At 43.6% G+C, this 16,810-nt stretch overlaps 1 protein-coding gene across 1 annotated transcript in view; it reads left to right on the top strand.

The window, feature by feature from the left end:
- KIF6 (kinesin family member 6) overlaps positions 1 to 16,810 on the top strand; it is a 381,950-nt gene that overhangs the window by 279,154 nt on the left and 85,986 nt on the right. Inside the window, 1 exon segment of the mRNA XM_017870163.1 lies at positions 11,030 to 11,138. Coding sequence (XP_017725652.1) covers positions 11,030 to 11,138 — 109 coding nt within the window.

Here is a 16,810-nt window from a genome sequence, read left to right as displayed (position 1 = left end):
ACAACCTGCCTTGAGCACTGCCCCCTTCATTCCACCCAGCCCACATAGTCTGCACTGCTGGGCCAGTGTGGGTAGCCCGTGGGATGTGTGATTTCTGGCATCAGGAGTCAGGAACCCATTTGATTTATTTAGATGTGGTGCCACCATTGGGTGGGTCTCCTAAGGTTTATGTGGCTTTCCACTTCAGATTTTCCCTTCTCTCTCCTCCCTAGAGCTCCTGCCAAGCCTACCATGCTTCAGCCTGGTCCAAGCCAGCCCTGAGAACCTACTAATTAAAGGTTCCTTTGACATCTTTCATGTGGCTACTTAAGAAACTCCAAGGCAAGTCCTAATCTGAGGACTCTAGCCCAGGTGATATTATCTGACTTGAACATAGCCCTTTAACCTCAAAGCCTTGGGGCACTAGCCCATTCCAGAAATTGTCAATCGAGAGGAGGAAGTAGGTTGAGTGAGTCTCCTTGGTCACCCCAAAAGATCTGATCTCTGGTCTTCACATCTGCAGTCACTTTGGCCGTGGCTTTTTTTCTCTTCCCCTCATCCTCAGATTTCATACCCTGCGGTACCCGCCCAGCAACCCCTCAAATTGTAGCTGGGCTACACCAGGCCCTTTAAAGTCAGCAGAACCATGACAGATGGCTCTGCTTACTGTGGTGACCTCCATCACCCTGGAGGTGGAGGAATACAAATGGAGGGCTCCTCAGTGATACACGCATGCTAGGGCATGACGCTGCTCTCCAGGGGAGACCATCTGCACATGAGTTCCTAAAGCGATGGGACCAGGTGGCACCGGCATGATGACAGTAACAATAAATGATGACATTTGCTATTATCAAGTGGCAGTTGTCATTTAATTGGTTAGTCATCTGGAAGCCACCTATTAAAGGAAGAGCGTCTATGCCAGGGATGATTGACTGGCAGAGGCTGCTGAAAAGCTGTGCTGAGAACTCTAATGCTATGATTAGTTTCCCAGAAAAGAATGCTGGGATTGGTCAGCGATGCCTTCTAGGGGTATGGAGAGGGAAAGTGGTAACATAGGGGCTGCATATTCAACATCCTTGTCTTTCATGCACCTTTCAAAAACTCCTGCTTCCTAAATCACAAGCATCCTTGTGGGAGGAAGGAAAAGACACTATCTCCACTGTTCCATCTAATCTTTCTGGGAGATGGCTCATTTCTTTTACAAGATCTGTTAGCCCCCAGCCCCATTCCATGCATGTATTCAGTCCAGTGTCAGTGCATCCTTGGCTCTCCATTGTCGAAGCTGCTGGCTTGTCCTGCACCTGAGTTTCTGGCTGAAGCCACCATTTCCTCTCTATGCCCCTGAAGACATCCAGCACCACTCCCAAGAGTGTGGGCTCACTGACCTTCCCCCTGACCTTCCTATCCCTCTTGACCTTTACATTTCATGCTACAACTTGATAGATTATCCCTTCCTCAGCTCTGCCTTATCTCCCTTCTAAAGCCTTATTTCCTTTTCCTCCCATCAGCCCGTTCATTCTACCTTCTGCACACACTCAGGGACCTCAGTTCTCTCTGACTGAAGAAGAGAGGGGAGAGAAGACCAACAGGGGATGATGAAGAGTAAGGGGGTGCTGGATTCCAAGGAGGTGGGGGTTTGGAACACACTGAAATGGAATTCTCTTCTAATTATTTAGGTGAGGATATTTTTGTCTATTTCACCCAAGTCAACACTTACCAAGAAATTTCACTTCAGATAGAAGATGATTGCAGGCACCATATAAAAAACACACTTGATCCCTGCCCATTGCTTCTCATTCTTGTATGCACCTCCAGATACTACATGTTGTAGGTATTCATCACACTATGGTATCAGAGCTGTTTCCTTACCTTCAATTTAAAGAGCTTCCACTATTGAGCCGCAGAGTATAATTATCCTTCAATATGATTCCCACGGTGAATCATCAGCTTCCTTCCTGCCTTAGCACCGCATGCCCCCCACCCAGCTCTGAGCCTTCTCATGCTTTCAGTCCCAAACAGTGTGTTCCAAACCCCCGTCTCCTTGGAATCCACCCCGCTTCTCACTGTTCACCATCCCCTGCTGGTCTTCTTCTCATCCCTCTCTTCTTTAGTCAGAGGGAACCGAGGCCCCACGCGAGTGAATATCTCCCAAGGAAAATATATTTTGGCTCTGACTAGGAAATCATTTTTCAGCATGAATAACACAACTCTCTCCATCATTGTACTTTTGTCAATTTTTGAGCAATAGCTTAAGCAGCAGTAGGTTGTTTGGGAGCAGCCAGGAAAATAAGCTCTGGCCCACGTACCCCAGACTAAAGGAAATCAGACAGCAGGCCCAAAGGCAATAGCATGAATTCTCCACTTCCGATGTTTTTCCTTTCCATTTGGTTTCCATGGGACCCTGTGTTGGGGGTGGGGAGGGCTTCCCAAAGTACCAAGTTGCATTCGTTAGCAAAATAAGGAACTGAATTTCAGGTTGACAAAAAAAGAAAGCATTAAGAAGTGGGTAAGGGACCAGCGCACAATAATTTGGATGCCTAATGTTTCAGAAACCCAACCTCGAGGCTGATTTTGAAAGCCCTTTGTTGACTACCATTTCTACCTACATGCTCTTTGACCACCATCAAAATTCAGAAGAGGTTACACCTTTGGGACTTGTAAATATTTTCCATCCAACTTACAACCCAAATTGCAATGTCGTCTTATGGTGATTGAGACTCAGAAATTCCTCTCCTTTAGGTTTTAAATGGTTCTGTAACTCAGCAAGCCAGCAGGCGTCTCTTAATCATTCATATTTTCAGGGATCCAGTGCTGGGACCTGTGATTAAAACTCACTAAAAGGAAACAACTAAGAAATGAGCTCTAGAAATGAACATTGCAAGTTCCCAAGGTCCTCAGCTCTGATGAGGAGCTGAGTCTGACAGACTAAACAAAGTTGGGAAGAAGATAAAATGTATGTCTTTGCAGTACCTCTTAGCTAATTGTCAATAGATTGTGAATTTTTTCTTTGCTAGCACTTAAATAATGATACCTTCAAGAGTATAGTCTTGTGTCACTTGACAACTGAGTTACATTTTGAGAAATGCGTCATTAGGTGACTTCATCATTTTGTGAACATCATAGTGTATACTCAAAGAAACCTAGATGGTATAGACTACTACACATCTAGGCTAGATCGGATAAACTAATGCTCCTCAGCTACAAACCTGTATAGCATGTTACTGCACTGAATACTGTAGGCAATTGTAACACAATGATAAGCATTTGTATATCTATACATAGAAATGGTACAGTAACAATGCAGTGTAAAAATAAAAACACCTGTATAGGACAGTTACCGTGAATGGAACTTGAAGGAGGAAAGATTGGTCTGGGTGAGTCAGTGAGTGGTGAGTGAGTGTGAAGGCCTAGAACATTACTGTACACTACTGTGTATTCTATAAACACTGTACACTTAAGCTACACTAAATTCATTTTTTCTAATATTTCTTCAATAATAAATTAACCTTAGCTTACTGTAACTTTTTTATCTTATAAACCTAATTTTTTAACTTTTAACTCTGTAATAACTTAGCTTAAAACACATATTATACAGCTGTACCAAAGTATTTTTTCTTTATATCTTTATTCTATCAGCTTTTCCCTATTTTAAAATTTTTTTATTTTTTTTTAAGCTTTTAGACTTCGTTGTTAAAAACAAAGATACAGTGTCAGGACCATCAGTGTCACTGTCTTCCACCTCCACACCTCCTTGTCCCACTGAAGGTCTTCAGGGGTAGTAACACACATGGAGCGTCAGCTCCTGTGATAACAATGCCTTCTTCTGCAATACTTCCTGAAGGACCTGCCCAAGGCTTTTTTACAGTTAACTTATTGTTTATGAGTAGAAGAAGTACACTCTAAAATAATGATAAAAAGTATCGTGTGGGCCAGGCATGGTGGCTCACACCTGTAATCCCAGTACTTTGGGAGGCTGAGGTGGGTGGATCACCTGAGGTCAGGAGTTCGAGACCAGCCTGGTCAACATGGTGAAATCTCATCTCTACTAAAAATACAAAAAGTTAGTAGGCATGGTGGTGGACGCCTGTAATCCCAGTTACTCGGGAGGTTGAGACAGGAGGATCGCTTGAACCCAGGAGGCAGAAGTTGCCGTGAGCTGAGATCAGGCCACTGCACTCCTGCCTGGGCAACAAGAGTGAAACTCTGTCTCAAAAATAAATAAATAAATAAATAAATAAATAAATAAAGTATGTAAATACATGAACCAGTAAAATAATCATTTATTATCAAGTATTATGTACTATATATATAATTGTATATGCAATATTTTTATACAACTGGCATCACAGTAGGCTTATTTATACCAGCATCACCACAAACATGTGACAAATGTGTTGCATTATGACATTATGACAACTGTGACACCATATGGGACCACCATCATACATGCAGTTCATCATTGATTGAAACGTCTTTATGTGGGGCAGGACTGTAGTTGCATTTTTACAAAAGCTTCTTGGAGTTGGAATTCATCTCTAATGGTGGGCCAGTAAGCATGGTGACATGTACTGGGGAGAAGATGGTGTTGAATTTCTAAAATCATACCATGTAGGAGATGAAACTGTCCAGTAGCATGGTGACAGAGAGAGAGAGAGAGCAATGGATACATGCCTCATTTTTCACAGCATCACAATATGCTATACCAGAAGGAAAGACATTAAGCATCTAAAGCATTTTTTCATTCATTCATTCATTCAAAAGATATTTTGTGTGCCAAATATACTATAGTGCTCTTGTATGCCAAGTACTATCTGGATTCTAGAAATATTGCTGCAAACGAAACTGACAAAAATCCTTGCTTTTATCCAAATTGGAAAAGAGAAAGTCAAACTATCACTGTTTGCCAATGATATGATCTTATACCTAGAAAACCCTAAAGACTCCTCTGAAAGATTGCTAGATTTGATAAATGAATTCAGTAAAGCCTCAGTTTACAACATCAATGTACGCAAATCAGTATTACCACTTACACCAACAAGGACCAAGCTGAGACTCAAATGAAGAACTCAATCCCTTTTACAATAGCCACAAAAAATATAGAAAATACCTAGAAATATATGTAACAAAGGAGGGGAAAATCTCTACAAAAGAACTACAAAACATTGATGAAAAAAAAAAATAGATGACACAAACAAATGGAAAAATATCCCACACACATGAATCAGAAGAATTAATATTGTGAAAATGATGATACTGCCCAAAGCACTCTACAGATTCAATGCAATTCCTATCAAAATACTAATATCACTTTTCACAAAATTAGAAAAAAAATCCTAAAATTAATATGGAACCAAAAAAAGAGCCTGAATAGCCAAAGCAATCCTAAGCATAAAGAACAAATCTGGAAGAATCACATTACCTATTTCAAATTATACTACAAAGCTATAATAACCAAAACACCACAGTACGATGTAAAAGTAGACACACAGACCAATGGAACAGAATAGAGAATGCAGAAATAAAGCAAATACTTACAACCAACTGATCTTTGACAATGCAGACAAAAACATACACTGGGGAAAGGACACTATATTTAATAAATGGTGCTTGGAAAATTGGATAGCCACATATAGAAGAATAAAATTGGATCCCTATCTCTCACCATATACCAAGATTAACTCAAGATGGATTCAAGACTTAAATCTAAGACTTGAAGCCATAAAAATTCTAGAAAAAAAAAAAAAAAAACTAGGAAAAACTCTTCTGAACATTGGACTAGGCAAAGAATTCATGACTAAGGCCCTAAAAGCAAATGCAACAAAACAAAATAAATGAGACCTAATTAAACTAAAAAGCTTCTGCACAGAAAAACAAATAATCAACAGAGTAAACACACAACCTACAGAATGAAAGAAAACATTTGCAAACTGTGCTTCTGACAAAGGAGTAATATCCAGAATCTACAAAGAACTTAAGCCAATCAGCAAGAAAAAATCAAATAATTCTATTAAAAAGTGGGAAAATTACATGAAGAGACATCTCTCAAAAAAAGATATAAAAATGGCCAGCAAACATGCAAAAATGCTTAACATCATTAATTATCAGGGAAATGCAAATTAAAACCACAATGAAATACCATCTTACCCCAGCCAGAAAGGCCATTAATAAAAAGTCAAAAAACAATAGATGTTGGCACAGATGTGGTAAAAAGGAAATGCTTATACTCTGCTGGTGGGACTGTAAATTAATACAATTTCTGTGGAAAACTCTATGGAAATTTCTCAAAGAACTAAAAGTAAATCTACCACTTGATCCAGCAGTCCCACTACTGAGCATCTCCCCAAAGGAAAACAAGTCATTATATAAAAAAGACACATGGATACATATGTTTATCACAGCACAATTTACAATTGCAAAGATACAAAATCAACACAAGTGTTCACGAACTGACGAACAGATAAAGAAAATGTGGTGTGGATTACTACTCAGCCATAAAGAACAAAATAATGTCTTTTGCAGCAACTTGGATGGAACTGGAGGCCATTATCCTAAGTAAAGTAACTCGAGAACAGAAAACAAAAGACCACATATTCTCACTCATAAGTGGGAGCTAAGCTATGGGTATGCAAATGTGTACAGAGTGGTATAACAGATATTGGAGCTCAAATGGGGGAGATTGGGGGGGTGAGGGATGAAAAACTACCTATTGGGTACAATGTACACTATTCAGGTGATGGGCACACTAAAATCCTAGACTTCACCACTATACAATTCATCCATGTAACCAAAAATCGCTTGTACCCCTAAAGCTATTGAAATAAAAATTTTTTTAAATACCTGCCCTCATGGAGCTTACGAATTCTAGAACTAATAATAAAACATATTAACAGATGAAGTGAACTATGCAGGTAGTAAAAAATATATATATGGTTCTGTTTTTCTGTGATATTGTAAAAATAAATCAACATTTTAGACAGAGAGGCACTAATAAGAGTATGATCTCATGGGTAAATCTACTATTAATACTACGAGGTCATTTTGAGCCCCACCACCTTGCCCTCTCTGTCAGGCCTACTTTCCCTGGAAAAACTGATCTAAGAGCAGAAATGACTGCCTCTAAAAGCTGGGCATTTTTCACCCCTTTATAATCAGTTGTTTATCTAAGCCTCAGTTTCTTCATCTATAAAATGAAATTATTAACAGAGATCATAGAGAAATTTAACTGAAATAATATGTAAGAAAGCCCATGATACTATTCTTGGTATAGAGTATATAAGAAATTCATTTTTTAATCACCTAGAGATCATTTCTGTTGGACGGCAGAGCCACCCATATTAATCAGGTTGCATTTTTAATCCACACTCCAATGTCTGCCCCCTCCACCTGGTATCTTCTTCCATGTCTTCTCCACCTGGGAAATGCTGCTCCATCCTTTAGGATCCTTCTGGATGAAGTTCACTTGCTCCCTCCTGCTTACAGCCTTCTCCTACTCTCCCTGAGGGTCTCTGCCTCCCTTCCTCCCTCTCCCGCATGCTGGACACATGCCTGTCTACAGCAAGCAGCAACCTCCATTGTAAATATTTGTTCACTTTTTTTTTTTTTTTTTTTTTTTTTTGAGACAGAGTCATACCTTGTCACTCAGGCTGAAATGCAGTGGTGCTATCTTGGCTCACTGCAATGGGGTTCTGCCTCCTGGGTTCAAGTGATTCTCCTGCCTCAGCCTCACAAGTAGCTGGGATTACAGGTGTGTGCCGCCATGCCCAGCTAATTTTTTTTTTTTTTTTTTTTTTTTTTGTATTTTAGTAGAAATGGGGTTTCACCGTGTTGCCCAGGCTGGTCTCGAACTCTTGAGCTCAGATGATCCACCCACCTCGGCCTCCCAAAGTGCTAGGATTACAGGCGTGAGCCACTGTGCCCGGCCATTTTTCATTTTTCTTTCTCCCTTACTGGACTTCAAATTCTTTAAACCAAGGATCAAAGCTTTAATATTCAACTTTACATCTCTGCCACATGTCTAGCACAATGCCTAATATAAATAAATGCTTCTTGAGAGAATAAATAGATGATTGACTCGTTAGCAAGGTGAGCTTTTAATCACCCTTTCTGCTCCTTTGCTCTTTCTCTTTCAAACGCATACAGTGCATGCTGAGGGACGGGAACTTGCCATAGGAGAAAGAGCCTGTTTTCTAAATCCTCAGGGGGACAAGGAAGTGATTTCTTCCGTAAATAAAAGCTGTTCATTAACTTTGCAGCTGATCCCAAATTGGGGTGAGAAGTGGTATATTAGTGCAATCCAAAGGAGCTGCACATGAGCTCTGAACAAGCAGAATGGGGATGGGCAAGGGTAGGGCCGGGCTGGGACCTGGGCTCACACACTAGAGCTGCCCATGAGTCCTTCCTACGTGCCTCCCTCTGTGGACCTCAGCCTTGCTCCAAGTGGTGGCCATGAAGTCTCTGCAGGCATCCTGGCCTGGCCTTGCCTCTTTGCCTTCCGGCTCTGCTTCAGCCACCTCACCTTGGCCTCCCTGAGTGGACATTTGGGAAACCAACTGACAAGATTATAGCCATCATTCTGATGTCCTTCACCTGTGGTCACCACAATCAACTCACTCCAACTCCAGAATACTTTGTCCATGATAGAAGGAAAATCAATGTTATGTTTCTGATGATAAGCCCTTGGCACTTCAGGACCCCTAAGTGCCTTTTAAGTCGTCAGGAGTATTAAATCCTTCCAGTGTAACTTTCCCATAATGTGTACTTTATTCATTTTCAGTCTTTGAAAGTTGGCAATGCATGTAGAATATGTTATGCTGCTGGCCGCGAATTTCTTAATAGGTCCTTCAAGACTCTGTACACAATAATCCCAAACTTCCTGTGCTTGTCTCCTCTGTGCCCTCCATGTCCTTTCTGCTCCCACCGCCCAGGCCCCAGTGCACCTCAGGGAAGGTGCGTTTCATGTTGTTTCGTGTTTTCATATTGTCATTTACTTTTGTGTTGTTGGTTGTTGGGAATATAGTTAGTCCCAGTGGGTTGCTCAGTGCCTTGTAAGTTCTCCCGGGAGTGGATGCCGCCACAGTGCCATGGGCTCTGGCATGGTCCTTGCCACCCAGCTGTCAGTTCACACTGTCAACTCTGCAGAGAAAGCAGAGCCTGAGAGGGAAGAGGCTGTGAACCCTTCTTCCCTGCAGCTTTTTGAGCAGCCTTTCACTCCCCACCCCCACACCCCTTTCACCCACCACCCCCACACCTCTGTTGGTGGAAGCCTGCTCATCAGCTCCCCTGCGGGAGGCAATTTGGGGATTCCACAAGCAGGTTCCAGTGTGGTCTCTGTGGAGCTTTTCTCTTCCCTAACTCCAGTCCAAAGTCTCATGCCCTCTACCGTCTGTTATTATTTTATTATGTAGCAAAAGGCATGCACTGTTAGAACTGGGTGCAGGCCCGGACAGGGGAGAGGTATGGAATTAATCCGCTGGCTCCTGATGGGCTCTGCTGGTGAAACGTGCCCCTCAATGTCTCTCATGCACCAGGGATCATCTTTCTGCATCTCACATAAGCAGATTCCCAGGCCTACTCAATTCTAGAGTGTGCAAGGCAGATGTGGAGACAAAGCCGAGTCATCCCCATTTGCTTCTGATCGGAAAAGGGCGGGGTGTCTTTGTGTGCCTCACCATTTAGACATTCTTCACGGTGCTATTTTTATCAACAGTAATCATTAAATTGGTGTCAGATGGGCTAGTCCAGTTACTCACCCTTAGGATGGATGATGGGACTCAGAGAATTTTTTCCAGGCAAGAGGAGATGTGGTATGTGGCCCATATGAAAGCCTGTGCGGAACCCTTGGCCTCAGAGTAAGTCTTGCTAACCCCGGACTGTGTTGCCACAGCAACAAGAGCAAGGCTCAGCACCACCCAGCTTCATTCTCAACCTGATTCGTTTAACAGATGTATGCTGAGCACCTTCTAAATGCCAGACATTGAACAAGACACAAGGATTCACAAAACAAACAAACAAAAAACTATTATCTCTACCCCCTGAGAAACTTACATTTCACCAGAAAGGATTGTCATGTGAAGTGACAGTGTCCACCACTGGGCTGTGGGTGTTATAGGTGTATTGATAAGGAGCATGGTGGAAAGAGGGTTTGTTCTGCCTGGGCTTTGACGAAAGCTCCACAGAGATAGAGTCACTGGAGGAAAACGTGGGAAAAGGCCTCCCAAGCAAAGGAACCAAGGGTGGAAGCATTTTAAAAAATGGCACTGTAGATGCATCCAAAATCCAGCGGTGAATTCAGCTCTCACTGAGGGGTCCCAGGCACACGTCTGCACTGACCCTCATTCCGGGAGGTGGTGAGGAGGAGAGCCTGGTCCTGGCTGTACTGACTGTGGCTCCAGAAGTTAAACTCTGAACAGCGCCCAGCAGTGAGGGTTGGCTTTTGTTGGCAAAGGCGATACAGGATATTGAAGTTAGAGATGACCTAGGGACCCCTGCCATGGCCAGCTCATGGGTCTTGTGATTGAGAACCTAACTCCTGAAGAAAAGCGGAGACCCCCTCACTAACCACAGGAAACAAGAATGAATTGTTACACGGAGACTAAGGGCAGAATTTTCTAGATGCTATCTTTCAGTTTGGATTATAATTCCTTTAACTAAATGCCTGGAAATTTAACAGAAAAACAAAATAGGGCATACCAGGGAGAAATGTGGCACTGAACGATGGCAAGAAAATACATTTGCAGATGTCCTCGGCAATCCAGGGCTTGGCGTTCTGGTTTTCATTTCCTCCGTGCAGGCAGGCATTCCAAACCCCGCCCCCCACGAGTCACATGGCTGTGCAGGCACAGTCCTGCGGGGTGCAGCGGGTGGCACTGGAAGGGCCTCCTAGGCGGGTTGGTGGCCAGCTGGAAGAGCCTGGGGCCACCTGTCTGGTCAGAGCCTCTCTGCTGTGGGCCTCTTGGAGGCAGGGCTGGTTTTGTGGTCTGACTAAAGTGACAATGAAATTAATAGAATCCTGATGCCATGACTGAGGCCATTTCCCTGTGTCTCCAAACAGGAATGAGAGAGGAAATGTCATTAGGACGCCAGGAGGCTTTTGAAATCTTCAAGAGGGACCACGCTGACAGCGTTACCATCGATGACAACAAACAGATTCTGAAACAGAGGTAAGGCTGTCTCAGGGAGCAGCTGGTCCTCCGAGGCTCAGCCAGGCCAGCCTAGAGGAGATTTGCTTACTCTGTCCTTCCTAATCTGCCCAACTCAACTATTACAAGAAAGGCATAATGTTTATTCAGTTTCACATTTAATTATGTCCAGCCTGGTACAATTCTCCTTCATGTGTGAGCCTCACTGTCCCAGTACTATTGGGGTAAGCAAATTTAAGGCAGGGTCTGTTACTGACAGTATCAACGTGATTTACAATTCTCACATCATACAGTCATTCTCATAAGCCTGTACTCTGTCCATGTCTTACTGTTCCAAAGGAGAGGGAAAAAAAATCTATGGACCAAATTATATTCTTAGAACTGCAGGCACTCCAGCTGTTCTGGAGAGCAGTCCTGTCTTAGTCAAAGAAAATATGTGCACATCTTGTGGCCCAGAGACCTTTGGTGCCTTCTCCAGGCTAAAATCAGAGCAGACAGGATTATCTGCTGACATGTTGTCAGACAGGGCTATGTTCTGGACCCCTTCAAAAGAAGCTTACTTAGAGGTATATAATTTATTTTAGCTATTCTGTGAGGTATACGCATATCCACAAACTGTAGCAAACAAACTCTATCAGATGTAGGGGTCTAGAGCTCAGAAGAAAGAGGGAACTCTCATATGTCACATGGGACTCTGGATCCTAGCACACAGTAAGTTTTCAAGAACTACTTGTTGAATTAAAATGAGATCCAGGTTTGAGAATCATATGACAACTCAGGAAGCCTAAGAAGTAGATGAGCTCTCAGGAGGACATGTGGCAATGCTGAGGCCTAAAGAGGGGAGCCATAAGGGAAAGGAGTTTGAAGGGAAGGTAGAGGGAAAGGAGGCCATGATGGAGACTGAGAAGAAGCAGAAAGAAGAGGGGGTGAACCAGGAGAAAATAACGTCCTGAGAGCCAAGTCAAGAGGAGAGCCACCTCCAAGAAGAAGCAGACTGTCAGTAGTGTCAGATGCAACAGAGAAATAAGCAGGAGGGAACTGGGAAGTGCACAGAGATTTTGCAACTAGAAGGCCATTGGTTGGACTGCCAGGCATGGAGGAGTGAGTGAGAAGAAATGTCATTGTATTTAAAAAGTTGGTGATAGATGAAAAACATTTTTTTTTTTTTTTGAGACGGAGTCTTTCTCTGTTGCCCAGCCTGGAGTGCAATGGTATGATCCTGGCTCACTGCAACCTCTACCTCCTGGGGTTCAAGCAAATCTCCTGCCTTAGCCTCCCGAGTAGCTGGGACTACGGGCACCCACCACCATGCCCGGCTAATTTTTTTGTAGTTTTAGTAGAGATGGGGTTTCACCGTGTTAGCCAGGATGGTCTCGATCTGCTGACCTCGTGATCCGCCCACCTTAGCCTCCCAAAATGCTGGTATTACAGGCATGAGCCACTGCGCCTGGCCAAAAAACATTTTTAAAAAGAATAAAGAGAGGTAGCTTAAGTAGAAGGGAAGTTGGTTTCAGGATGGGAAAGAATTGGCTAATATTGTAGACCACATAATAAGCCAATGGTAAGAGAGAGGTAGAGAAACAACAGGAAAAGCTGACACAGCAAGTCTCCTGGAAGACAGGAAGGTAGGGAATAAAAGCTCGGTGGAGGTTAGCCCTGGAAGGGAGTAAGAATGGAAGAACAAATCAAGATGGGGCTGACATTGGCACATTGAGAAAAGGAGAGAGAAAATTAAAGACGACCTCCATTTTCTCTGTGAAAAAGAAGTCGAGGTAGAATAGGAGACTTGAGGGTGATGATGAAGGTTTAACACAGCAGCCACAGGGAATGGGAAAGAAGGTAGACCCGGAAGAAGGAAAAAGAAAGGCAAACAGAAAAGCAAACCTCAATGAGGGTCAAAGGCCCAGCCTAGACTATTATCCTGGCTTTTACACTTTACCAGAGGGCAGATCTCAGCTCATTCAGGAATCCAGTGAAGGGAATGGGAGTATATGGTTCTGTGTATGGAGGGCAGTCCAGCCCTTCCTAGTCAAAAGAACTACTTGCTTCCCACTGTGACCCAGCAATTCCTCTTCTGGGTATATTTCCCAAGAAGTTCTCATGCAGGTTTATAAGGGGACATACACCGGGCTGCTGTGAGCAACCTTGGCTATTCATGGCCAAGGAGAGTTGGAAACGTGCTGAGTATCCATCACTGGGGAAGTAGACAGGCAGAATAATGCGGATGTCCCATGAAGCAGGATGCAGCAGGTGGGAGTCATTGATTAGATGTATGCATACCAATTAACATAGATCTTAAAAGCATAGCACTGAGTAAGAGCACATGATTCAGATAAATTACAAATAGATCCACAGAAAGCAAAGAAAAACATGCAAACAAAAAGATATACTTTAGCAAAAAGGTATACTTAATGAGTCCCTGGTATACTTTATGAGTTCCAGATATACTTTAGCATATTTTACCTGCAAGAATGGGAGCAGGGCATGGGGATAAAAAGGAATTAATGAGTAAATGAATAAAACAAAGGGATAGGGGAGAAAATAAAGCGAATCCAGTGAAGCTGAGGACTGTCTCCCTAGAAAGGGGGACATATGCACATCTGCACAAATTTCAGCCTGTAAATCCAGGGGTTTCACAAGTCTTCTAATGCTTATCCATGTTGTAAGCCATGAATTTTTAATATGGCCAGTTGGATGTGTTGGGGCAGGATACCTTGTCTGTCTGAAGATAAGCATGTCAAGCTAGCTGCCTCATCCAAAAGACTTCCAAAGAGCCTTCAGCCATGTCTATACGGGAGGCTTCTTAGCTTGCACAAGGGACTCATAACTGGCTTCATATTAAAAGAACCCACAGAGCTTTTAAAAGTTACCAAAGCCTGGCCCTGACTCCCCAGATATTCTAATTAAATTAGGTGCAAGCTGAGCATCTCTTTTTAAAAAGCAGATTCCAGTAGCAAGTAGGTTTGCAAACCACTGGCTTAGACAATGTCCAGAAACCATGAGATCCAGAATCTCTAAGGTAAGATCCCTCAAACCCTACAGGTTAAAAAAAAATTACCAAGTGATTCTTACACATGCTCAAGTCGAAGAACCACTGACTTAGGGAGAACATAGCACTTCATCTTTCTTATTCTAAAGCTGGCATTGTTTCTGGTTCTGGTTTGTAACCTGAGTTTAGGTCTATTTTCAGCAGGGATTTGGGTCTGGGGTGAGTGGGATGAGGATGTTGTGGTCTTCCAAAGCCTTCTAATATAGAGCTCACTTAACTCTGTACAGTAGAGTTCTGACAACCCACACGACAAATGTGCTTTTGAGTTTAAACATACCTGAGGTGTGCAGGATGGGCTGGCAATACCGATGATCCCATCTTCCTTGTGGCCATAGTGCAAGGGAACTAATAAAACTCACACAAGCTTTCCTCTGAAAAGAGGTTTTCCCAGCAGTAAATCCGTCTTTTTACATCAAATGAAAAGTCAGGAGACCGGCCCATATTTTTTTAAAAATTTCTATATCTGTTTAATGTTCCTGTAATACTAACCATTAAAGGACTATTTGGTATAGGGGATGTAACACAGAACCTACCCCTTTCTTAGGATTGGAGCTGTTATTTGCATTGATGGAGAGTAATGAATTATTAGATATTACATGTTCCTAACTGCTTAAGGAAGAGGAATAAGAAAAATGTTCTTGTATGAAAACAAATAACTGCAGAAGCAGGGTTTCAAAAACAGACATCAAAGGAGGGCCTCACAGACACTCATAGGGCCACTTCCATGCCACCCTTACTTTAGGAAATGCTCTTCCAGTAACCCAGGCCCCTTCCACACATTTGCTCCCAGTCCCTCTAGTGACAGGAAGGACTCATGTGGCCCAACTGTGAGAAGATGGGCAGTTCTGGGAATACAGACACAGACTGGAGGGGGTTGACTCAGGGTGAAATTCAGTTACGGCTTCCTGCCTCATCTCTAAGCCTCGGCTTCCTAATAGACCTCAGCAACCAGGACCCACCAGCCTGGACTCCCATTTCACCCCAAACTTCTCACGTCAGACTAATTCTGTGGTCTGACCGTGCTGGTGTTGGGACATTATGTTGGCAAAGTGCCACTAATTAGGGGCTGGAACTAACTGCCCCCATGCAAAAGCCTAGAATGAGTTCAGCCTCTGTACCCCATAGCAAGTAGGTTCTAAGCACAAATGCAGGGATTATTGGTAACCCACAATCTCTTCTGACTCTCTCAGCCCCACCCCAGAGTATAAGAATTGATTTAGATTTGCAGGAGGGGACAGTGACTGTTTCCTTTATCCCCTTCATTCCATGTTACTTTTTTTGGAGAGACAGAGTCTCACTCTGTCGCCCAGGCTGGAGTGCAGTGGTGTGATCAAGGCTTACTGCAGCCTCAACCTCCTGGATTCAACTGATCCTCCTGCCTCAGCCTCCTGAGTAGCTGGGACTACAGATGCATGCCACCACGCCTGACCAATTTTACTTTTTGTAGAGATAAGGTCCCTCTATGTTGCCAAAGGTGGTCTCAAACTCCTGGGCTCAAATGATCCTCCTCCCTCCCTGGGCCTCCCAAAGTGCTGGGATTACAGGTGTAAGCCAATGTACTCAGCCCCATGTTACTTAATAGAAAGGTTTTTCTTCCCCTTTTTCCTGCACCCTTTGCTGCTGTCACAGGGAATCTCTAGCATCTCTAAGCTCTGGTCCCCAGTCTGAGGAAGTTGTGCTGCCTGTCTGTGACAAGAGAAATAAGATGTTGGCACATGAATAGGATGTTCGCCCTTTCGTGAACTAGAGCATGTGAGCCAATTCTTAAGCTGGATTTTTCAGCAGAGGACAATTGCAATTCACAATCACTACATTTTCCAGGCATGACTCATCCGTATAGTATACAATAATGTGAAGAGAGGCTGGAAACTCCATGCTTGGCAAATACCAGTGCCCAGGCTCTGCAAGCTAACTTTCTTTTGTGGCAGATTTTCATACAAGCTGAATCCGTCAGTCTCAGAGTCCCATTCAATAACAAAAGAAGAAATAAATGGGGAGTTTAACTGCTATTGGAAATGCAGTTGTTGAAAATGTAAACTAGAGGGGTGGAGCAAGATGCCCGAATAGGAACAGCTCCAGTCTCCAACTCCCAGCACGAGCGACACAGAAGACCGGTGATTTCTGCATTTTCAACTGAGGTACTGGGGTCATCTCACTGGGGAGTGCCAGACAATCGTTGCTGGTCAGCTGCTGCAGCCCGACCAGCGAGAGCTGAAGCAGGGTGAGGCATCGCCTCACCTGGGAAGCGCAAGGTGGAAGGGAATCCCTTTTCCTAGCCAGGCGAACTAAGACACACAGCACCTGGAAAATCAGGTAATTCCCACCCCAATACTTCGCTTTAAACAAACGGGCACACAAGGAGATTATACCCACACCTGTCCGGGAGGGTCCCACGGCCACGGAGCCTCCCTCATTGCTAGCACAGCAGTCTGCAATCTAACCGCAAGGCAGCAGCGAGACTGGGAGAGGGGCGCCCGCCATTGCTGAGGCTTAAGTAGGTAAACAAAGCCGCTGGGAAGCTCCAAGTGGGTGGAGCTCACACCAGCTCAAGGAAACCTGCCTGTCTCTGTAGACTCCACCTCTGGGGACAGGGCACAGCTAAAAAACAACAGGGGAAGCAGCAGAGGCCTGTGCAGACCCGAAC

Source organism: Rhinopithecus bieti, unplaced genomic scaffold (assembly GCF_001698545.2).
Source record: "Rhinopithecus bieti isolate Rb0 unplaced genomic scaffold, ASM169854v2 scaffold_4553, whole genome shotgun sequence".
Taxonomy (NCBI): Eukaryota; Metazoa; Chordata; class Mammalia; order Primates; family Cercopithecidae; genus Rhinopithecus; species Rhinopithecus bieti.
The sequence above is the reverse complement of the archived record's forward strand: the minus strand, read 5'-3'. Positions and strand labels throughout refer to the sequence as shown.